The sequence below is a fragment of the Lepidochelys kempii genome, chromosome 21 (genome assembly GCF_965140285.1).
Source record: "Lepidochelys kempii isolate rLepKem1 chromosome 21, rLepKem1.hap1, whole genome shotgun sequence".
In the NCBI taxonomy this organism is placed as follows: Eukaryota; Metazoa; Chordata; order Testudines; family Cheloniidae; genus Lepidochelys; species Lepidochelys kempii.
In genome coordinates this window covers 1,493,415-1,513,547 of record NC_136400.1, presented here as the reverse complement: position 1 = coordinate 1,513,547, position 20,133 = coordinate 1,493,415, and the positions used below count along the sequence as shown (strand labels likewise).

General features: G+C 40.4%; 1 protein-coding gene across 8 annotated transcripts in view; it reads left to right on the top strand.

Annotated features, from left to right (window-relative positions):
- MAGI3 (membrane associated guanylate kinase, WW and PDZ domain containing 3) overlaps positions 1–20,133 on the top strand; it is a 211,910-nt gene that overhangs the window by 139,204 nt on the left and 52,573 nt on the right. For all 8 annotated transcript variants that reach the window (XM_073319477.2, XM_073319471.2, XM_073319470.2 and 5 more), the window contains 2 exons: positions 10,663–10,757; positions 12,671–12,865. In XM_073319477.2, the coding sequence (XP_073175578.1) occupies positions 10,663–10,757; positions 12,671–12,865 (290 nt within the window). The remainder of the gene's footprint in view (positions 1–10,662; positions 10,758–12,670; positions 12,866–20,133) is intronic.

Here is a 20,133-nt window from a genome sequence, read left to right as displayed (position 1 = left end):
TCTTGTACCCCTAGACAAATTAAAAGGAGGTGATTGAAGTATACGAGTAGAAAACTGGTTTCCAAAACTAAACCTTACCAAAATCTGCCTGAGGTTCTCCCACTACAAAGGTCAGTGGTTTCTCAACATCCAACAAAAGAATTGCTAAAATTAACACTATAGATGAAATGCAGAGTTCTTCTGACATTATCAGATAGATGCCTGCCAGCAATAAACCCACCCCAGGTGAACACATTTGGGCAAGATGACACTCAGTCTGTTTGCTAGCACCTTGGCATAGATTTTAACAGTCATATTAATTAAAGAAATAGAACGGTATGATGCCCCGTTGCTAAGATCTTTTCTTTGTTTAGGAATGACCACAATTTTTGCTGCTTTCCCTGAATCTGGAATCTCGTTCCCCTGCAATCTTCAGTTAAAATAGGGACCAATGCTTGCTTGTGGAGCTTTGTAATACTCACAAGAAAACATATTGGGACCTGGAGGTTTATTAGATTTTAATTTCTTAATTACATTTTCAACTTCCTCTGCAGCAATTTACCTGTCAAGCTGCCACATCCTCCTCAGAGCTGAGGTAGCCTCACACTTCTCCATTACTATTTATAAATTCAGGATTTGGATGTTCTGAAGTGTACAAAGTGTTGGAAAAGTTAGCAAAGATTCCAGCAATCTGTTTGATGGCAGTTATTGAATCTCCCTTTTTATTTCTAATCAGAAGGGTGGCTGACTTATCCTGTTCCTTTTTTTTAAACTTTCCGGCTAAAAGCCTATCAGTTTTATTGTCCTTTTCAGAGTATTACACTCAGTTGTAACAGGTTAATCTTCCCTCTTACCTCAATCATTTTCTTATACACTCTTTTAGATCCTGTAGCTTTACGTCTGCCTACCAAAACTGAAAGTTCTTTAATCAAACTCTCTTCTTCAAGAGCTCTTATTTTTTTAAGGTATGATGCTTCCTTTACAAGGATCCCTTTCATTACTCCCTTTCAAGCATACCAGAGAAGTCTTGTATTTGGTCCCTTCCTTAACATTGTCTTCTATATATTTCTGAAACATTTCTTCCAGCTCTTGAATTCTAAGGGAGTCATAAAACACAGCTCTATTCAACGACCACGCCCTTCGTTTTTCCACTAAATTCCAGTCTTAATCTTTAATCTAATATATGCGGAGGTATAATCAGACCAAGTTATAACTCCCAGATTAGCTTTTTGGACTGAACTAGTCAAGGCCCTAGAAACAAAAATCATATCAATCCTGGGATAAGATCCATGTGCAGCAGAACAGTGTTTAAAGTTCCTGATGCCTGGATTCATCTCCCACCAGTCAGCCGTCAGATCCTCATTTTTCTAAATAATGCAACACATTTGCACTTGCTTCTCCTGAATGCCTTCTGTGCAGGGGTGAAAGTAACTTAAAGGACTTACCAGTACACCAGAGTCCTGAGTGGGGGCGGGGCGTGGCCTCAACCAGAAGAGGTGGGCCCTTTAAATACCCGAGCCTTTAAACCAAGGTTTAAAGGCCCCAGGGCTCCAGCTGTGGTAGCGGTGCCTGGGAGCCTTGGGCCCTTTAAATCACCCCCAGAGCTACCAGCTGCAGTGGTGGCTGGGAGCTCAGGGGCAATTTAAAGGATCATGGTCTCAACCAGGAGAGGCGGGCCCTTTAAAGCCCTGGGTCCTTTAAATCACCCCCGGCAGCCGGGTTTGGGCGGCGATTTAAAGGGCCCGAGGCTCCCTGCAGTGGCTGGAACCCCTGGCCCTTTAAATCACCGCTCGAGCCCTGCTGCCACTACCCCAGGGCTCCAGTAGCAGGGCTCGGATGGTGATTTAAAGGTCCCGGGGCTCGGACCGCTGCAGGGAGTCCCGGGCCCTCTAAATCGCCGGCCTGGGGAAGCAGTTCTGGTCCAGCATGGTTTACGGGCCCAGACCGGCTTACTTAAGTGCAGGGTCCTGCACTTAGGATGGAAGAATCCAATGCACCGCTACAGACTAGGGGCCGAATGGCTAGGCAGCAGTTCTGCGGAAAAGGACCTGGGGTGGCAGTGGATGAGAAGCTGGATATGAGTCAGCAGTGTGCCCTTGTTGCCAAGAAGGCCAGTGGCATTTTGGGATGTATAAGCAGGGGCATAGCGAGCAGATCGAGGGACGTGATCGTCCCCCTCTATTCGACTTTGGTGAGGCCTCATCTGGAGTACTGTGTCCAGTTTTGGGCCCCACACTACAAGAAGGATGTGGATAAATTGGAGAGAGTCCATCTAAGGGCAACAAAAATGATTAGGGGTCTAGAACACATGACTTATGAGGAGAGGCTGAAGGAGCTGGGATTGTTTAGCCTGCAGAAGAGAAGAATGAGGGGGGATTTGATAGCTGCTTTCAACTACCTGAAAGGGGGTTCCAAAGAGGATGGCTCTAGACTGTTCTCAGTGGTAGCAGATGACAGAACGAGGAGTAATGGTCTCAAGTTGCAGTGGGGGAGGTTTAGATTGGATATTAGGAAAAACTTTTTCACTATGAGGGTGGTGAAACACTGGAATGTGTTACCTAGGGAGGTGGTAGAATCTCCTTCCTTAGAGGTTTTTAAGGTCAGGCTTGACAAAGCCCTGGCTGGGATGATTTAACTGGGAATTGGTCCTGCTTCGAGCAGGGGGTTGGACTAGATGACCTTCTGGGGTCCCTTCCAACCCTGATATTCTATGATTCTATGCTGTCGCCCAGTATATTACCCTTTGCTAAAATCAGTGAGATGTGCAACCCCTTCCCCCCCCCACCAGCTAGATGCTAGGTCTCTATTATATTTGCATCTCTTCTTTAGATAGAACATTTTAGAAAGAGTTCATGTTAAACACACCAGTAATTTTAAAACTCTCACATATATTGCTTTTTCTTTTTTAAAACCTGTATTGTTGTACCGTGATCTTGAATCTGACTTGCTGTACATTTTTTCATTGAGCCCTGTTTTTATTAATATAATGTTTTCTATTAAGACACACAACAATATTTAATATCTGTTTTTGTTCTCTTATCCTGTTTCCGTCCTTATGCATTCCCCCATGGCCACCTGGTCCCTTGTAGCTTTGGGAGCCTGGCCTTTGGTTAATTCCTCTATCAGCATATTATTTCTGTGCTGGGGTGTGTGGGGAAGTGTCTTCTGTTTATACGGACGTGTGTGTGTGTGTGTGTTTCTTAAGAACCAAGCCTTATCTAATCTGATCAAACATCTTTATAACACTAGGCATTATGAGATTATTATACCATCAATGAGTTCACATATTCTTAAAATTTTCCACTGTTGATGACCCTTCTCCAACCAATATACATTTTAGAATGTTTATGATAACTCTATAGTCAAACTTACTTCACCGGGGTGATCTGAGTCTCCTATTTTATTATTAACTTTTGTTATTAATCAATGTAAATTAACTATAATGTTATACCCATTAGGCGTGCTGTATCCACATACACTATCCTGGGTGCTGCCCAGCCCAGCTTCCATTCCATATATTCCTTTTGTCATTATAACCACATGGATAGAATATCCATTATTATTGTAATATTACATATACTAATTTTGTTGTTCTGGATCTGGACAGTTTATTCTGCTCTCATAATCTGTCCTTTTGTCTTGACAATGTATCTTTTTGAGCTGTTCAGGTTCTCTATGATGTCACTGATTCCCAGTGATTTCTGGGAAAGCCTTTGATCCCATTCAGATTGTTCTGGAACTGATTTAACCATTTCCATTTTTGTAAGTATCTGTTCCCCTTTTTTTGGATCTGAGTTAGACACATCAGTCCTTCCATTTAAAGGACAGTCTAAATGAGAACCCTCATTTGTATTGTACATTGTTCTATCTAAGAAGTGTAGTCACCTGGTATAGTTCTCTTTGCTTTCTAAAGGTTGAGGTTACCAGATCTGGGAAAATTTGTACGGGCTGGTTAAGAATCATCAGTGGGTCAGCTCTCTCCCTCATTGCCCTGAGAATTTTATCCTTGTTGTGGTAGTGGTAGAGAGAAGACAATCACGTTTTTTAATCTGGAACCTGCTGGAGGCCTGGGGGAAAGGGATCTGTGAGCTCTCCAAATATGAATGTGATAAATATTGCCCAGTTTTAATATGTCATGGAAACTATTGTCCGTGTGCCCAACAGATTTTTCCCTTCAGTCTCCTCTGGAATATATTCAATCCTTATGTAATTCTTGTATTCTGTTTTCCATGTCCTCCAGCTTTAATTCTGTGTTTTCCTCTTTTTTCCAGTTGTTTCAATTTTTTCAGTTAGATTAATAATGCTGTCCAATTGGTCATTTAATCCTGCTTCTACATCTAATATTTTCCCATTAATTTCATTTTTGTATTTTTATTGTAAGCCTGGAACTCTTCTCTCCTCTCCTCTCCTTATTCATCTTTTTGATTTCTTACAGCAGGTCCTTTAGGTCAGCCTCAGTGACTGGTGCATCTCCACCTGCCTCCGTTAATTTGTTTGTTGCCAGGAAAATTACTGTTTTGTTTTTGGGTGGGGAGGGGAAGAGATCTTTATTGGAGGATTTCTTTCTTTTCCCAAACATCTAGATTTTCTCTTTTCTTCTTGCTTGTTGTGCCTCTTTCAAGATGACTGCTACCGCACTCCCCCTCTGTTTGTCTGAGCTTTCCAAAATGGCCATTGCTATATTTCCTCCCCCAGCCACAATAGTACAATTTTATTTTATTTCTTTACATTTTGTTGTACTCACCCACTGTCTCTGTACAGGATGTTGAGGATCCAGTTCAACATCTCCAAGCTCGGAGTCATTTTAGTAAAAAGAAAAGGAGGAATTGTGGCACCTTAGAGACTAACCAATTTATTTGAGCATAAGCTTTTGTGAGCTACAGCTCACTTCATCGGATGCATTTTAGTATGTTCTTTAGGCTGATTGCCCTGGATTCTGTTGCTGTTTTTTCTCCCAGAGCCTGGTACCTGCCAGCTCTCTTCAGCCTTCTTTTATTTTTCTTCTCAAAACTGGCTCCACAGGTGTGGTGATTCATATTTAAAGCACAGAACTGTGGATTCACGTTGGCTTGGTTCTTTTTATTCTTCTTAAATTGGTTTCATTTATTCCCCCTTTCTTGCAGAGAGCTGGATTAACCCAGCAACCCTGTATTCTTCCCCCACCCCCCGGTTTTGTTTCTTGAGGCTGCAGCTTTGCAGGGGTGACTGGAACTGTGATGCTTTGCATTATGTACCTTTCTTTTCTGTGTCCTCCCGTTAGAACACAACTGGTTAACTGATTCCTGCATACATGACATAATGTGGAATTTATGGCAAATGAGATAAATGTTTTCCCAATAGAATACTGGTAAAAAACAGACTTTAACAGATTTTGCTGTGGATGCTGAATTTTTCTTCCCATTCAACACCACGTTTCATTTAGCAGGAGGTCCAGTTGTTCTCATTGTCTGGTGTGTGTTCTTTTGAAGACTATCAAAATTATTTGTGCTTAGATTTCAGAACCAAACACAAATTAAATTTAAACTTGAAGCTTGCAGTGAGTGCTTGGGCAGCATCAACTGGTGTCAGTGTTGATCTGAATTCCAAGGGAACAGAGAAGAGAAGCTTGTTCTGTTGGATTGCTAATGTGAGCTGCTCCTACAGCCTGCTGTATTAACAGTCACAACAGGAGGAAGTAGGGAGGTGGGTGATATTCCTTGCATCTGCAGCAGCACAGTGGAGGGGTAGATCTGGGTCCTGCAGCTTGCCCCACTTGCACTGATCCTCTCCTCTGCTCCATACCCTCCTGAATTAGTTTGGTGTACTCCAGGTTGGAGGAACACTACAGTAGGCTCTCTTAAGAGATTACCAGTATGGCTGCCAATTATTGCCACTTGTGATGGGAATGTTTGCTAAAATGGAGCTGAACAAAAAGCACATACAAGTCACAGCACACAGCAAGTCTTGTATGGCAGTGACTTATAGTCACTGTAACTTTGTCCATATTCATACCAGTGTATCCAAAGGGAAAGGGCTTGTTCCCTAGTGCAAATCCCTGGGATATTCAGTCCCAACCAAAGCAGAACATACAAGAGCAAGTTGCAACAGTTCCTACAGTGCTCTACCCCAATGGAAAAAGTCATGAAAGTGCTCAGTGATCTTTAACAGCAAAGAACTGTGATGATGTAAGACATTTCCTAGGGCAGGCATACTTTACGGTTGAGTAATTTATTAGATTTTCAAAATACAGACTGTACTCAGGGTACAGATGAGCAGAGATGGGTGCACTGTGGAGACTGTGGCTTGGTTCCCAGACTGTTGAAGTTTTGCATCACCAGCACAGTAATCTGCAGTGAGTTGACTGATGGAGGTAAAGGTCTGGTACCTGAATAGTTGCTCTGCAGAGCAGTTACTTGTTAAACCAGATATCTTCTTCCCTAGCTTCAGATACAGAAATGATACAGGCATACAAACTGGATAATTGCATTCAGTAAATCATAACCTTTCCAATGATATCTCTCACGGGACCAGTATAAGATTGGATCTTACCAGTATAAGATTGGATCAAAAGAGAGATAATTTGCTTCTTCCTTGCTTCATTGGAACAAAAATTTAGCAGGAAGTCAGTCATTTCATCTTCCAAGCACTGTTTACAAAATGTGTTGACATTGTCTGTTTAAGACTGGATACGCAGTGTGTTTAGCATTGGAAATCTGCTGCAGTGGGACTGATGGGTTACTTCTGGGTTCTGTTCTAATTCTGCCACTGCCTCATTGTGTGACCTCAATCAAGTCTCACAACCTCTGTGTTTCAGTATATCCAGAGAACTTTTTATAGATTGTAACTGACAGTTATGGCCATTTTCTGCAGTATCTTGGATAAGCCTTATTGAATTAAATTTAAGTATCTTAAAAGCTCATTGTGTTAAAAATGCAACTGTTTGTTTTAGAGTGGGATTGTATGTAATTTGTCTAGGAGACATGACTAATGTAAACCTTGGGAAGTGTTATGAGCTTTGAAGCATTCTTTTAAACAATGCTAGGACAAGTATTAACTTGTTAGTTGAGTAGGTTTCCTGGGGGAATGCAAATGCCCACTTCCACCCCGTTTGAAGCTTCTCCATGCGGAGGTGATCTTTGTCTACAAATGACCTATTTCCAGGGTCAAAAGACCCAAATTGCGTAAAGGAGTAACTCTCAGGTTCATGAGTGTTCTTGTTCTGAGCAAATGGAGTTATGAACTTGTGGACTGTTCATTGGCCAGAGCACTTGGAGTCAGGGAGATCTCGCGAGTAAGCTTATTTGCATGCTTGTAGGTTCTTTTATTGTTGTTAATGTTCTCTCTGTAATACATTTATTCTTAAGGCAAAAGCGTTTCCTTAGAAAGAGCTTTGTGGCAATTATGCTGTTTACTACCTCTAAGGAGAAAAGGAAAGCTGGTTGGCTTAGTCAGTATGACTTTGCGGGGGAATTTGCAGTGTAGCCATGGAGCTATGTAGCCCAGAAGTACCCAGGAGAGAGGGAGAGATGTGTCTGCTCAAGAGAGGCAACAGCTGTGGCGCTGAAACCCTAAGAATAGGTCCCTTGCAGGACCACAGAGGGGGAATTGAGGCGCAGTTGCCCTCAGCTGCAACTAACCATTTTTAAAATTGTATGAGAATACTGACCCATATCTCAGGGGGCATCGAGACTTCGAGGATAAAATCTTCGATGGCTTTTTTTAATGGTATTACTGTATACTTTATTTTTTATGCTATACCTTGTATAAAGATTCAATCACCTTTTTTTCTAGTTTGTTTTTTAAAGAAAGTAATTGGATTTAGATACTCCCTCTGCAGAAATATATGAGGAGTATAGGTAATGCAAGTAATAATGACTACCTAATGAAATAAAGCCTTTAAGGTAAAACATATGTCCTGCTCATAAAAACTGTGATTAAATGAGTGTCAAAACAGGTTAGATAAGTTTACTGTTTTCTGGCAAACCACAGTAGACAAAAACCACAGTATAGCAATTAGGCTAGGTGAAGAAGAGCCCATATTCAGCTCTGATGTTGGTCAACATGAATCAGTACATTTAAATAAAAAATCTATTCAATTGACTTCAGTGGGTAAGTACGTACTTGTTTAGTAAGTCCTAAAGGGCACATTCTGTCCCCTGATAAATGCATATGGGAACCGTTGGTGCATAATCAAAGACAATATGGACTGTAATTTATTAAAACTGAAAGCACATAAAGCCTAGGATTTTCAAAGGAGTCTGAGGGAGTTAGGTGCCCAAATCCCACTGAATTTGCATCCCTTATGCTTCTTTGAAAATCCAGACAAAATCTCATTTGTTTTTCATTTTTATGGTGTTTATTTACTACATTTCTTTCAGCTTTGGATAGATTAGACTGGTCTGACTTTCTAGGCTCCTGCACTAGTCAAACTCGAGCTTTGTGCATTCCAGTGCTACAGGGGAAAGTTGGCATTTAAAATATTTAAAATATTTGTTTTTTTCAGTGTAACATTTTCATGAGTAGTAAAATTTAGTTGTTTAATACGACTGCCCCTTATTTTTGGAACATCTGATTTTACAGTTTACATTACCTGGCAGTGTCTGCTTTAACATAATAGTGAAGTTCATAATTTTTCAACACGTAATTTATTATTACAGATTTTAATTAGGAAAAAAGTTTTGATTCTTTTCAGGAATACAATTAATGGAACGCGCCCCTGTGGCGGGTTGTCGCTCCCAGGGTACAGTCTGGAAGCAGGTGAAACTACTGGCTCCCCTAACCATTCAGCTGGGTCGTCCCTCTCACACTGCTCTGCTGGTGATTCAGCCAGCCTCTCCAGGCCTTGTCATCACCCAGCATGACAGCAGATTGCATCACACCCCCAACTGAGCTCCCTGAGTGCTGTACCTAAGCCCCTCAAGGACAGACAAAACAAAACAGCAAATTTCCTAGCTCCCCAGCCTTGCACCCTCGCTGGAGGATAAACTTAGTATTATACCATCTTGCACTGCACAGGGATCTGTACAGTGCAAGCTCATTAATACAGTTCGCTTTCCCGTTGATGTGCGAAAGATATGCACAACAAGCCTGTGTTAACCAAGCTGAGATTTTCCCAGACACTTCACTTAAAGACACACTGGTTAACATAAAACAAGTTTATTAACTACAAAAAGTTATTAAGTGATTATAATGACAGCAAGCAGATCAAACAGCAAACAGATTACCTAGCAAATAAATAAAAAACTGCAAACTAAGCCTGATATACTAGATAGGATTTGAATTAGCAATTTCTCACCCTGACTGATACAAGCAGTCCACCAAGTTTCCATACACAGGCTAGAAATCCCTTTAGCCTGTGACCAGCACTTACCCCAGTTCAGTCTTTGTTCCTCAGGTGTTTCCAGGTGTTCCCTTGTGTGGGGAGTGAGGCCCTGAGATGATGTCACTCCCCACCTTATATAGTTTTTCCATATGGCTGGAGCCCTTTTTTCAAAGCTAAGTTCCCAGCCTAGTTTGTGGAAAAATACAGGTACCAAAATGGAGTTCAGTGTCATGTGGCCTGGTCACATGCCCTTGCATGTCTTGCTGAGTCATAGCAGCCATTACTCATTGGCTGGCTGAAATGTTCACAGGAAGGCTAAGCTCTTCCATGGTCCATTGTCCTTGTTGATGAACCATTGTTGTACCTGAAAGACTAGTTGTGGGTCTTACCTAGAGTAAGCACATTTGAAATACAAATACATTGTCAATATTCATAACTTCAGATACAAAATTGATACATGTACAGAAATAGGATAATCATATTTGGCAAATCATAACTTTTCCAATGACACCTCATGTGACCCATCTTGTACAAAAAGATTCATAATTATGCCATAATCATATCATATCATATATATATATAATCATCACTGTGATGAATATGAGGTGCAGTGTCACACCTCCATTCCTCCCTCACTAGAATTACAGGAAGTATATTAATCAAGCACTCTTAATGAAATTATATACCCCATAACCATATTCCTCAAAATCTGAGTTCTGAGCTTTTTCATCTTTTCAAGAATTGCAATCTGCAACTGAAACAAGGGGAAGGCAGGTATGCAGTGCTGAGATTGCATATACATTTTTTCTAACTGTGTGGAGCGCTTAATGTTCACGTAGTTAATGGAGAACAAAATGGATGCCAATCTTCCGTCTTTATGAGCAGGTTTGAGCATGGGTTCAGCCTATCTAAAGACAAACAAACCTCCTGTACTTTCAAGAAGCCTTGAATGATGGCTTAGCCACTTTCTGTGATTTGATGATTGGAACTCTTCACTAATAACGTTGCATGTCACTTTAAAATGGAGCCAAGTCACAAATTTTGTAAAAGAGAATGGAATTTACTGAACAGCGTGTCTCTTTGCTGAAACACATTATTATTAAGGCTCCTGAAGAGCCAGAACATGATTCACTTTGCTTCTATCAGCATCTTACAGGCACTGAAAGCCTCAGTGGCTTTAAAAAGTAAATCAAAGTGTCTGGATAAAAAAGTCACTGTTATCCATATTGATTGTAATATTATCTTAGTGTTCATTGCTCCTTGGTGTTTATCTAAGATAAAGCAAAATAATATTTGAACTAAAACCACCTGTAGTTGATTTCCCCATGAAATTGGAATAAAGCTTTTTACCCTGAAATTCTAACGTGTTTGTATATTTTCAGTCACATTAACCAGAAAACCCAGTTTGAAAATCCAGTATTGGAAGCCAAGAGAAAAAAACAGCTAGGACAGACTGATGTTGGCCCTTCAAAACCAGGTACTTTCAGTAGCTGTTTTTCACTATTAGCTGCAGTATCTTTATGAATGAAGAGCAGTCTCAAAAAAGAAGTTTTCTGGGTATTTTATTTCAAGTAGATCTTCATTTTGTGTTTTTCCCATTAGGTTAAATGTTCAGTGTGATCCCAAATAAGTCATTTTTTCCTGACTTCTATTGAGATGAAAACTTGGACTAAATTAACGTGCTTTAGTTTATGGAGTATAGGGAGTCCAGAAGTTAAGTTGAAAAGAACAATTTTAATCAGCATTTTCACATTTCTGGCATTTTGAATGTTTATTTATGAAACCTTGAAAATGTTGCTTTAATTTAGTTTATTGTATTTAATTCTGTAGCTTTTTCAGAACAAGTTACTGGTTCTGTAGCAGACAGCAGTCAGCTTAGGTCAGCTTGTGTCTGTCACCATCATTAGTAAACTATGCACATATAGCCTTAACAGGCTGCAGTTGGTCAAAGCTCAACTAATGTCTGACTATTGCAAGTTGAGTATGCATCTTCATATCTGAGTGTGTATGTACTATTAATTCCTTAAGGCAATATTAGTGTTTCCTGTCCCCTGGCCAGACCATTTGTAGCCTCCCCCCCCCCCCCAAAGAAATTGTGGGGGGTTTGGAATGTTTTTTGCAGTTGAAACTGATCTAAGACCTTAAAGTTGCTTAAGCAGCTTAAACCATTCTAATGCTGGTAGTCATCAGCAGCTTGAACATTCCATTTGGTTAGCCAGCAAGGGAGTTGGGAGAGCCAGTCAGAGGGTGGGGGTGAAGCAGCCGCACTGCCCTGTTAGGCTTCTGGCTCTTACCAGTTTTGAATTGGGCCTTGTTAAGAGATTAGAGCACAGAATCAAGGGAACTGGGAATGGAGACATGATAGTTCTAGTTCCAGCTCTGCTGCTGCTCTGCTTTATGGCCTGGGAAAGTCTTTTCACCTGTCGGTTCCCTTAGCCCATCAGTTAAATGTGGATAATATCAGTGGCCTAGCGACCTATTTCACAGTGGTGTTGCAGGGATTAACTACCCTTTGTAAAGTGCTTTGTGCATGTAAAGCATTATAAAGCTGTTTTAATGCACTCTTGTGGTGTATATGCACACAACACATCTGAATGCATGCCTGAACACTTACTAAGGAATATGCATGCTCCAACACAGTTTTCAAATGCTCCTAACATTGTCAAATCAAAGCCAATTTTTTTCAAACTGAGTACAGACACTAACCCTCACAGTGGGTTATAACCATACCTACTTTCAACCTTTAGTCCTTTCAAAACTGTCATTTGATTTTTACAGTGAAAAGGTGCCTGTTTTCCACTCTTCCATAATTTCAGAAGTTGTTGTTGGTTTTGGTTAAATGTTCAAAAATTTCCTCTTGCCCCATCCTGTTTTGCAACCTTATGTGTATTCACAGTCATGTAAATTGAGTATTTTCAACCACCCTTTTTTCTTACCTTGTTAAACTATCTGGACTTACTTATGGGTCATTTCTTAGCAGAATTGCTGATGATGACAGATCATAGAATCATAGGACTGGAAGGGACCTTGAGAGATCATCTAGTCCAGTCCCCTGCCTCATGGCAGGACTAAGTATTATCTAGACCATTCCTGACAGGTGTTTGTCTAACCTGCTCTTAAAAAATCTCCAGTGATGGGGATTCCACAACCTCCCTAGGCAATTTATTCCGGTGCTTAACCATCCGGATAGTTAGGAAGTTTTTCCCAATGTCCAGCCTAAACTTCCGTTACTGGAATTTAAGCCCATTGCTTCTTGTCCTATTCTCAGAGGTTAAGAAAAACAATTTTTCTCCCTCCTCCTTGTAACAGCCTTTTACATACTTGAAAACTGTTATCATGTCCCCCCTCAGTCTTCTCTTATCCAGACTAAATGTGTTGACTTCTCTTTAGGTGCAGAACCAGAGAAGTCACTCTTCACCAGAGATCCAACCCAACTTACAGGAGCCCTCTTACGGACATCATTGAAGAAAAGCACTATGGGATTTGGTTTCACAATCATTGGTGGAGACAGACCTGATGAGTTCCTCCAGGTGAAGAATGTGCTGAAAGACGGACCTGCTGCGCAGGATGGGAAAATTGCACCAGGTGAAGTAGCATTTCTCCATTTCAAGCTTGGCCAAAAGAGAGGGAAGCAGTTGATGGGCCATGGGGAATTAGATGACTCCACCTGCAGACATTCTTTTTGAAACGTTCTTTTTACCTGAAGCTGTTGTTTATCAGAGTGGGGAAAATATTATGCAGTGTCTAAAACCCTCAATTAGAAAAGAAGTAATAAGTTAATACAAATCCATGTTTTGGAAATTTGTGAGAGTTCAGTGGTTCTGTCTATTGCAAATCTTGTGCTGCATGTTACAAAAGATTATTGTCAAGCTCCACCAATGGGCCACTTGAAGGATTCCTTGAACCTATCGTGTTCATTTTATTGTTTGTTTGTGTCAGTACTTCCTGTTTGGAGCTCCATTGTGCTGGGCAACACATGTAGAAAGTAGCAGTCCATTTCCCCCAAAGCTTATGATCTAATTTAAGATAAGACTCTACAAATGAATATAACAAACAGAGTAGAGGAGGGATAATTGGATAATAAATATTTATTACATTGTAGTCCTTAATGAGCTAGCTCAAGGTGATGTTAGTATGAATGTTAAACCTTGCTGCTTATGTGTGGTGTTGTCATGGCATAAATTATAATGTGAGTTATTTTTTACAGTATTTGTTTCGTGAGCTTAGTTTCCTCTGCCAATCGTGGTTAATTGTTCCTAATAAAATTGGAGCTGGTAGGCTGAGAATTTAAAAGGTTGAAATTATACTGTTCTACAATGTTTCTTTCTTTTGAGTCTTCTTAGCTTCCAGGGTTTTGATGCTGAGGCCGTGTGCAATGTAGTAATATTCCAAAGACAATTAGTTTTGTTAAAATAGTTACTGAATCTAGAGAAGTATGTAAAGAGATTTTCTCAAATAGTTTTAACATTATATTGGACTGGCTTCTTACGATGATTTGGCCTGTTTTGTATACTTCTCAGTCTAGTATGTATGTTGCCTAGTCACAGCTAAACTATTGTGATTCTGCCTCTAGTACAGTGATACTCAACTGAGTCTCGCAAGCTGCAATTGGCTCTTTGCAGCACATATTAAAACACACTGCTTTAATTATTAACCAATCAGAATGTTTTTACTATCTTATTAACTAATTGTAATTGATAAAATGCTTGGTCAGTCATTTTGCTCTGAGAATAAATATATATAATATATAAAAACTATGTATTTCCCCCATTATACTGTTTAAATATGAATCTATAGTACTATAGTAAATGAAATAATGAATTTACGCTACTGTGTTCTTGTGGTTAATGCTGATTGTTAATGTGGCTCCTAAACCCCTGAGGTGTGAGTATCACTGCTCTGGTATTTGGTATCAGTTAGATTTCTGTTAATGTAGGCCATGTACAGATTACATCGTACATGTTGATTTTTATAGACCACCACAGTCTTCTTTAGGATTCTTGGAAAGTCTAGCTTCCACATACGATAAAATTTATACGTTTTGTCTAGTGTACAGTTTTTACCATTTTAAACACATTTAGTCATATGGATACTTTCTTGAGTTTTCCGTTCTTTTCAACAAATGATTATTGCTACAAGATGAATAATTTGTGTGACTATTCCGTTGGTATCAGTATGTAATTTTGTTTTCTAACCTGGATTAGATTTCTTAATGATCTAGCTTGAAACTCATTTGCTTGCCAAGAGAGGCTTGAGGAACTCCAGTCACCAAGTAACTGGCCTTCCATTGGAGCAGTGAATTGTTTAGATTAGATTAGTTTAGTTGCTCCTGTGCTTTGTGACAAGAGGCAACCCAGTATTTCCATTTCTGTACAACTAGTGCCATGTTTCTTGCGCCATTGTGGTCCGTTTCCATGACAATGACATCTTTTCAATGGTTCTCTTATGTGTTATCTATTGTCCTCCTCTTTTCCTTCTTCCATCAAGTGGTATGCAGTCAAGGGCTTCCCTAAGAGTACAAAAAGAAAAGGAATACTTGTGGCACCTTAGAGACTAACAAATTTAATTGAGCATAAGCTTTCGTGAGCTACAGCTCACTTCATCTGATGCATCCGATGAAGTGAGCTGTAGCTCACGAAAGCTTATGCTCAATAAATTGGTTAGTCTCTAAGGTGCCACAAGTACTCCTTTTCTTTTTGCAAATACAGACTAACACGGCTGCTACTCTGAAACCTGTCATTATCTAAGAGTACAGGTTTTGACATCTGCACAACATGCCCAAACCACTTCACCATTCTTTCTTGAATCGTTGTCTCTACAATCTGTTAGCCAGTCCTTTGTAATCATCAGCCTTAGGGACTTTAGACCACCACAGACACCAAGTATTCTCTGTAAGCCTCTCTGATGGAATGTATTGTCTTGTATTCGCATTGTTTCCATAAGTGTAACTTTACATGGACAGATAGTTATCCTGACTCACAACCGCAGGCCCAGGCTCCTCATTCAGTATATTCAGAGCAACTCATACCATGTTCAGGGTACCTTTATCTGTCACTGGTGGAAGTGCCTGGTAGTTTTGGATTCCCCAGATTTGGGAGCAGTGGGCCATTTTGCTACACCCACCCCACTCATTCAGCCAACATCTGTCCAAACTGACCGTCGCAAGGGTGATAAGTTAAGGGCTAGTTTCAGAAGTTGCTGATGTGCCACTGCCAGCAGCTATGTTTGTATGCCAGATCCTTAGAATCATTCAAAATATTTCCTAAAATTAAAATATAAAAATAAAAATTAAACTTTATAATAATCCTTTGCACTCATGCCGCACCATTTCTGCAAGGATCTCCATGTGCTTTACAAATCCCCTGTTAAGTGGTTTTGTTCTCATCTTACATGTGGGTCACAGAGAGGTGGAGTCATATGGCCTAAGTCACCCATTGAGTCAGTGGCAGAGACAAGGATAGATTCCGTTCTAACGACTGAACCTCACAGCCCTTCTTAAACATGTGAAATAGATGGAAAGTGTGTTAAGGATGTGGAGGTTATCTTGCAGAGGGAGCAGAGCTTGGGAAGACATGCTGATACGCACAGAACAGTGGGTGCTCTCTTCTCTCACTCCTCCTTTCTGTGGCAACCTTGGTGTGAAAGGGAGGAAGAAATAAGGCAAAGGTAAAAGGAAATATAAAAAAAATACTTGTGAAAAAAAGTGTTAGAAACTTAGTGTGTTAGTGAGATGTTTAGTCCTGAGTATTTGAGATGTGTGTAAACTATACATCTTATCTTTCTGTATGGAGAAGACAGGAGAAGCAAGGACAGCAGGGACTGGATGCTACTAGCTATTCCTTCTGTGTAATAAGTAGGAATTTTTCAGTCCATGCATCATTCACAACTCTACTTTGATTCCATAAAGGCAATACACTTTTCTAAACAAAAAAAGAGAGGGGTGTACTTTTCTCTATGCTGCTGCTGCTGTCTGGAGAATAAGATCTAGTGGAACATTGCGTTTCATTTCCATTGCACAAATTCTGTCAATCACTGAGCAACATTTTTCAGCTCAAAGGCTATAAATAAGATGAGAGTTTTTTGCTGGTAGTTGGACGTGATGCCTATGCTTTAACAAAACTTTTTCAAAATCCGTGTAACTTCGGTGGCTTTTACTTTCTAGTGGTCCCATACATTGCTGCTAATCCACCTGCAGTATGTGTTGCCTGTCAGTTTTTCCTACCAGGCATTTTTAAGGCAAGGAATCCAATAAAGAAAGCACTCAAAGCACATGTAGGCAACACTTGCAGTGAGAGTGGTTCCTGTGCAGTATGTGCAGTAAAAATAAACGTTGGTGATTCTAGCAAATCACACACTGTGCTCTGCTATGCTTGAAGTGACTTAGCAAGGATTTCCTGTTTTGTGGACAGCACTTGTTCTCATAAGCTGCAGGCATTTGTAGGGAATGTCTGTGCTTACGTGTCTTTAATGCGCACATCCCTTGAACTGACAGCTGTAGGTTATGTTACTGTCTCTCCAGTTTAATAAAGGAACAGAATTTGTATAGCTTACTCTTTCTATTTAAGTATATTTTCCCCCTCCATGATGATGCAATACTGATGCCATCATAAAGTTCTTAGTCCATTGCCATGAAATACAAGCTCCACAGCATGAAGAAAAAGGAAGCAAAACTTAACATCGACATCTACTTCCTGAGCAAACGCAAGAAACAAAATATCCTCCCCTGAGGGCTCACTATCTATAACCCTCTGATCACTACATACAACTCCAAATATAGTGAACAGCTCTGCAGAAGGTCTTCAGAAAAACTGAGGAACCGTCTCCTGCACTTCACGTACTCCAGAAGGGACACCTCAAACAAGAAATCAACACATACTCCCATAGACTGGAAAGAAAAAATCAGGAAACCTACCTGGAGATCATGAAAGAAACCCAAAACTATTAATTAAAAAAACAACAACAAACAAAAACCCCAAACCTGGTGACAGTTGTCCAGCACAGAAACAAAGAGTCGAACCAGCTACAACAACTCCACAACCCACAGAACACAAACACTGGGCAAAACCATGGCACCAGGACCCACATGGACACTACACAAAACCCCAACATCATCGATTTATTGAGACTATGCAACTGGAGCTAAATTATCTGTATTCCCCAAGTGATTGAATGACTGCCCTACCGCAGAACCTGATACCATACTAACGTGGAGAGCTAGAAGAATTCTTTCGTTGACTCCGCCTCAAAGAATTCTTTCATAGTAATGACAACACCACCCTCACCTACCACATCCCCATCAACAGTAAGAAGAAAAAAAGAATCATCTGACTGGACACCCCAAAGTGGATGAAACCACACACTTAATTATTACACTGATTGCTTCAGGAAAAAAATTGACACTGAAATCCTTAACAAAGATCACATCCACCACAATCTCTCCACTGCAGAGAGGACAGCTATGCAGTCCCTGAAATCCAACCACCAGATAGTGATCAGATCAGCAGACAAAAAGGGTGCCGTCATAGCTCTGAACTGTGATGACTGTCCGTGAGGCTAGCCAACAACTTTGACACCACCTACTATACAGACCTCGAAGACCACCCCTCACTACAGTTCACCAGGAACTGAAGGATATCAAATCCTTCCCCAAACAACTCCCAGGAGAAACTCTACAACCTCGTCCTCCAGAAATCTATCCCAGGGACCTTCTATGTGTTTCCCAAAATACAAAGTAGGGAACCCAGGTAGACCCATCATATCTGGCCACAGCACACTTACTGAAAGAATATCAGGACTCATAGAAACCATCTTCAATCCACTCAGCACAAAAAGGGCCAGCTTCCTCCAGGACACACCCTACTTCCTACAGGAACTCTGCAATGTTAACAGTCTCCCTCAGAATACCATGCTTGCCTTTATGGATGTCACCTCCTTACACACCACCATCCCTCACAATGACAGCATCTCTTTCTGTCTCTGATATCTACCCAAAACACATCAGCAAACTCATCTGTTTCATCCTTCACTCATAACACATCCTTCACTCATAACAATGTTACCTTCAATGACAAACACTTTGTCTAAACCATGAGAACAGCCACGGGCACTAGGATGACTCCCCAGTATTCCAGACTCTTTATGGACCACCTTGAGGAAGAATTTCTGGACAAATGCATCATGAAACGAATGATATACCTGAGATACATCAAAGGTATTTTTATTCTCTGCGCAATGAGCTGCACTCCCTCATAGATTTCCACCACAACTTCAAGAACCACCACCCATCCATCAAACTCTCTCTAAAACAATCCCCCACCGGCATCAATTTCCTGCATACCACAATCAGCTTCAACAATGGGACCCTACAGACAACTATATAGAAGAAACCCAAGATCACTAAGCTTACCTTCACAGATCCTGTAACCACCCCAGAGACACTAAGAAATCTGTTATCTATAGCTAGGCACTTAGATACCACAGTATTTGCTCTGAGGCGAAAGTCCTGGATACACACATTAACACCCTTAAAACCGCCTTCATCAAGCAAGAACACTTTACCAAAGAAGTAGATCACAAAATACCCCAAGAGAATCTGCGTCAATATAGGAAGGAAAAACCCTCTGACTGCACCCTGCTAGTTATCACCTCCCACCCACACTGGAACCCAAACCAGGGTATCATTAGAGTTACAACTCATACAACACACACAGAGAAGGTGGAAGTTGCCATACAAACTGTAAGAGGCTAATTAGTTAAGATTCCACCTTGTATTTAGTTCTGACACTCTGAGTACTTTTCCCAGACCTGAAAAAGAGCTCTGTATAGGTCAGCAGCTTGTCTTTCACCAGTAGAAGTTGGTCCAATAAAAGATACTACCTTACCCATCTTGTCTTTCTGATCTGTTGCCAGGCAGACATTGTACTGGATGCCACATGCCCTATTTACATTTTTTTTAGTTGCTTGGCAGTGTCAGATATTTTGATAGCACTTTCAGTAGCGTGAGCAATCCTGGGCCTTTGCATCCTGAAGTGTCCACTTAAATTCTTTAATAATTTCTGCAAAGAAAAAGGAAAGTACAAATTGTACAAATATATATACATATGTTTTAATTGAGCAGGAAGAGGGTTGGTTCCCACATAAATGCTTAAGGCTCAACTTTTCTGTTAGGAAAACCAAAATTTGTTGTCGGCAGCCTCACACACTCAAATGACCCTATAACAATAAATCTATGTACACACGTGCAGCTTAGCCCTTGGCCACGAAGCCTCCCGATGAAGGAAAAAATCACAAGGAAGTAGGTTTTGATTTTCAGTTTCTGTAAGCCCTGGTTAATAAATAACAATGAATAATAGTAAAAAACCGAATTCCCTGAGTGGCCTTCATAAGAAACAAAAAAATTATTCAGGAACAGCCTTTTCCTTTCAAAGGCACATGCACTAATAACCATTTTAAAGGACTGGGGTGACTTCAAGACTAATAACATCTGCTCTTTCAATTCTTGATTATTTTTTTTTTTTCTACTCTCCTTTTCCAGTTTGGGGCTGGGATGGGTCGCAGCTGCTCTTCATTCTTGCAGGATTTTCTAATTTTGGATTCTGGTTTATCTTAACCATGCATGACATAACAGCGGGCTTATGTGACATTGCATATTATTCTTGGATATTTAAATTGCTTACAAGAGGGCTGTGGAAACATTTGCCTTAAATCTTCCTTAGCTGTGTTGCTTGTTCCTCCATTTTTCTTAAGTTCTATCTCTCTCATTTAATTTAAATTTAAAAAAAGTATAAAACAGCTTGTCAGTATATAAGTGCAATATGCATTCAATTACCAAGTTATCTGAATGAAACACGTCC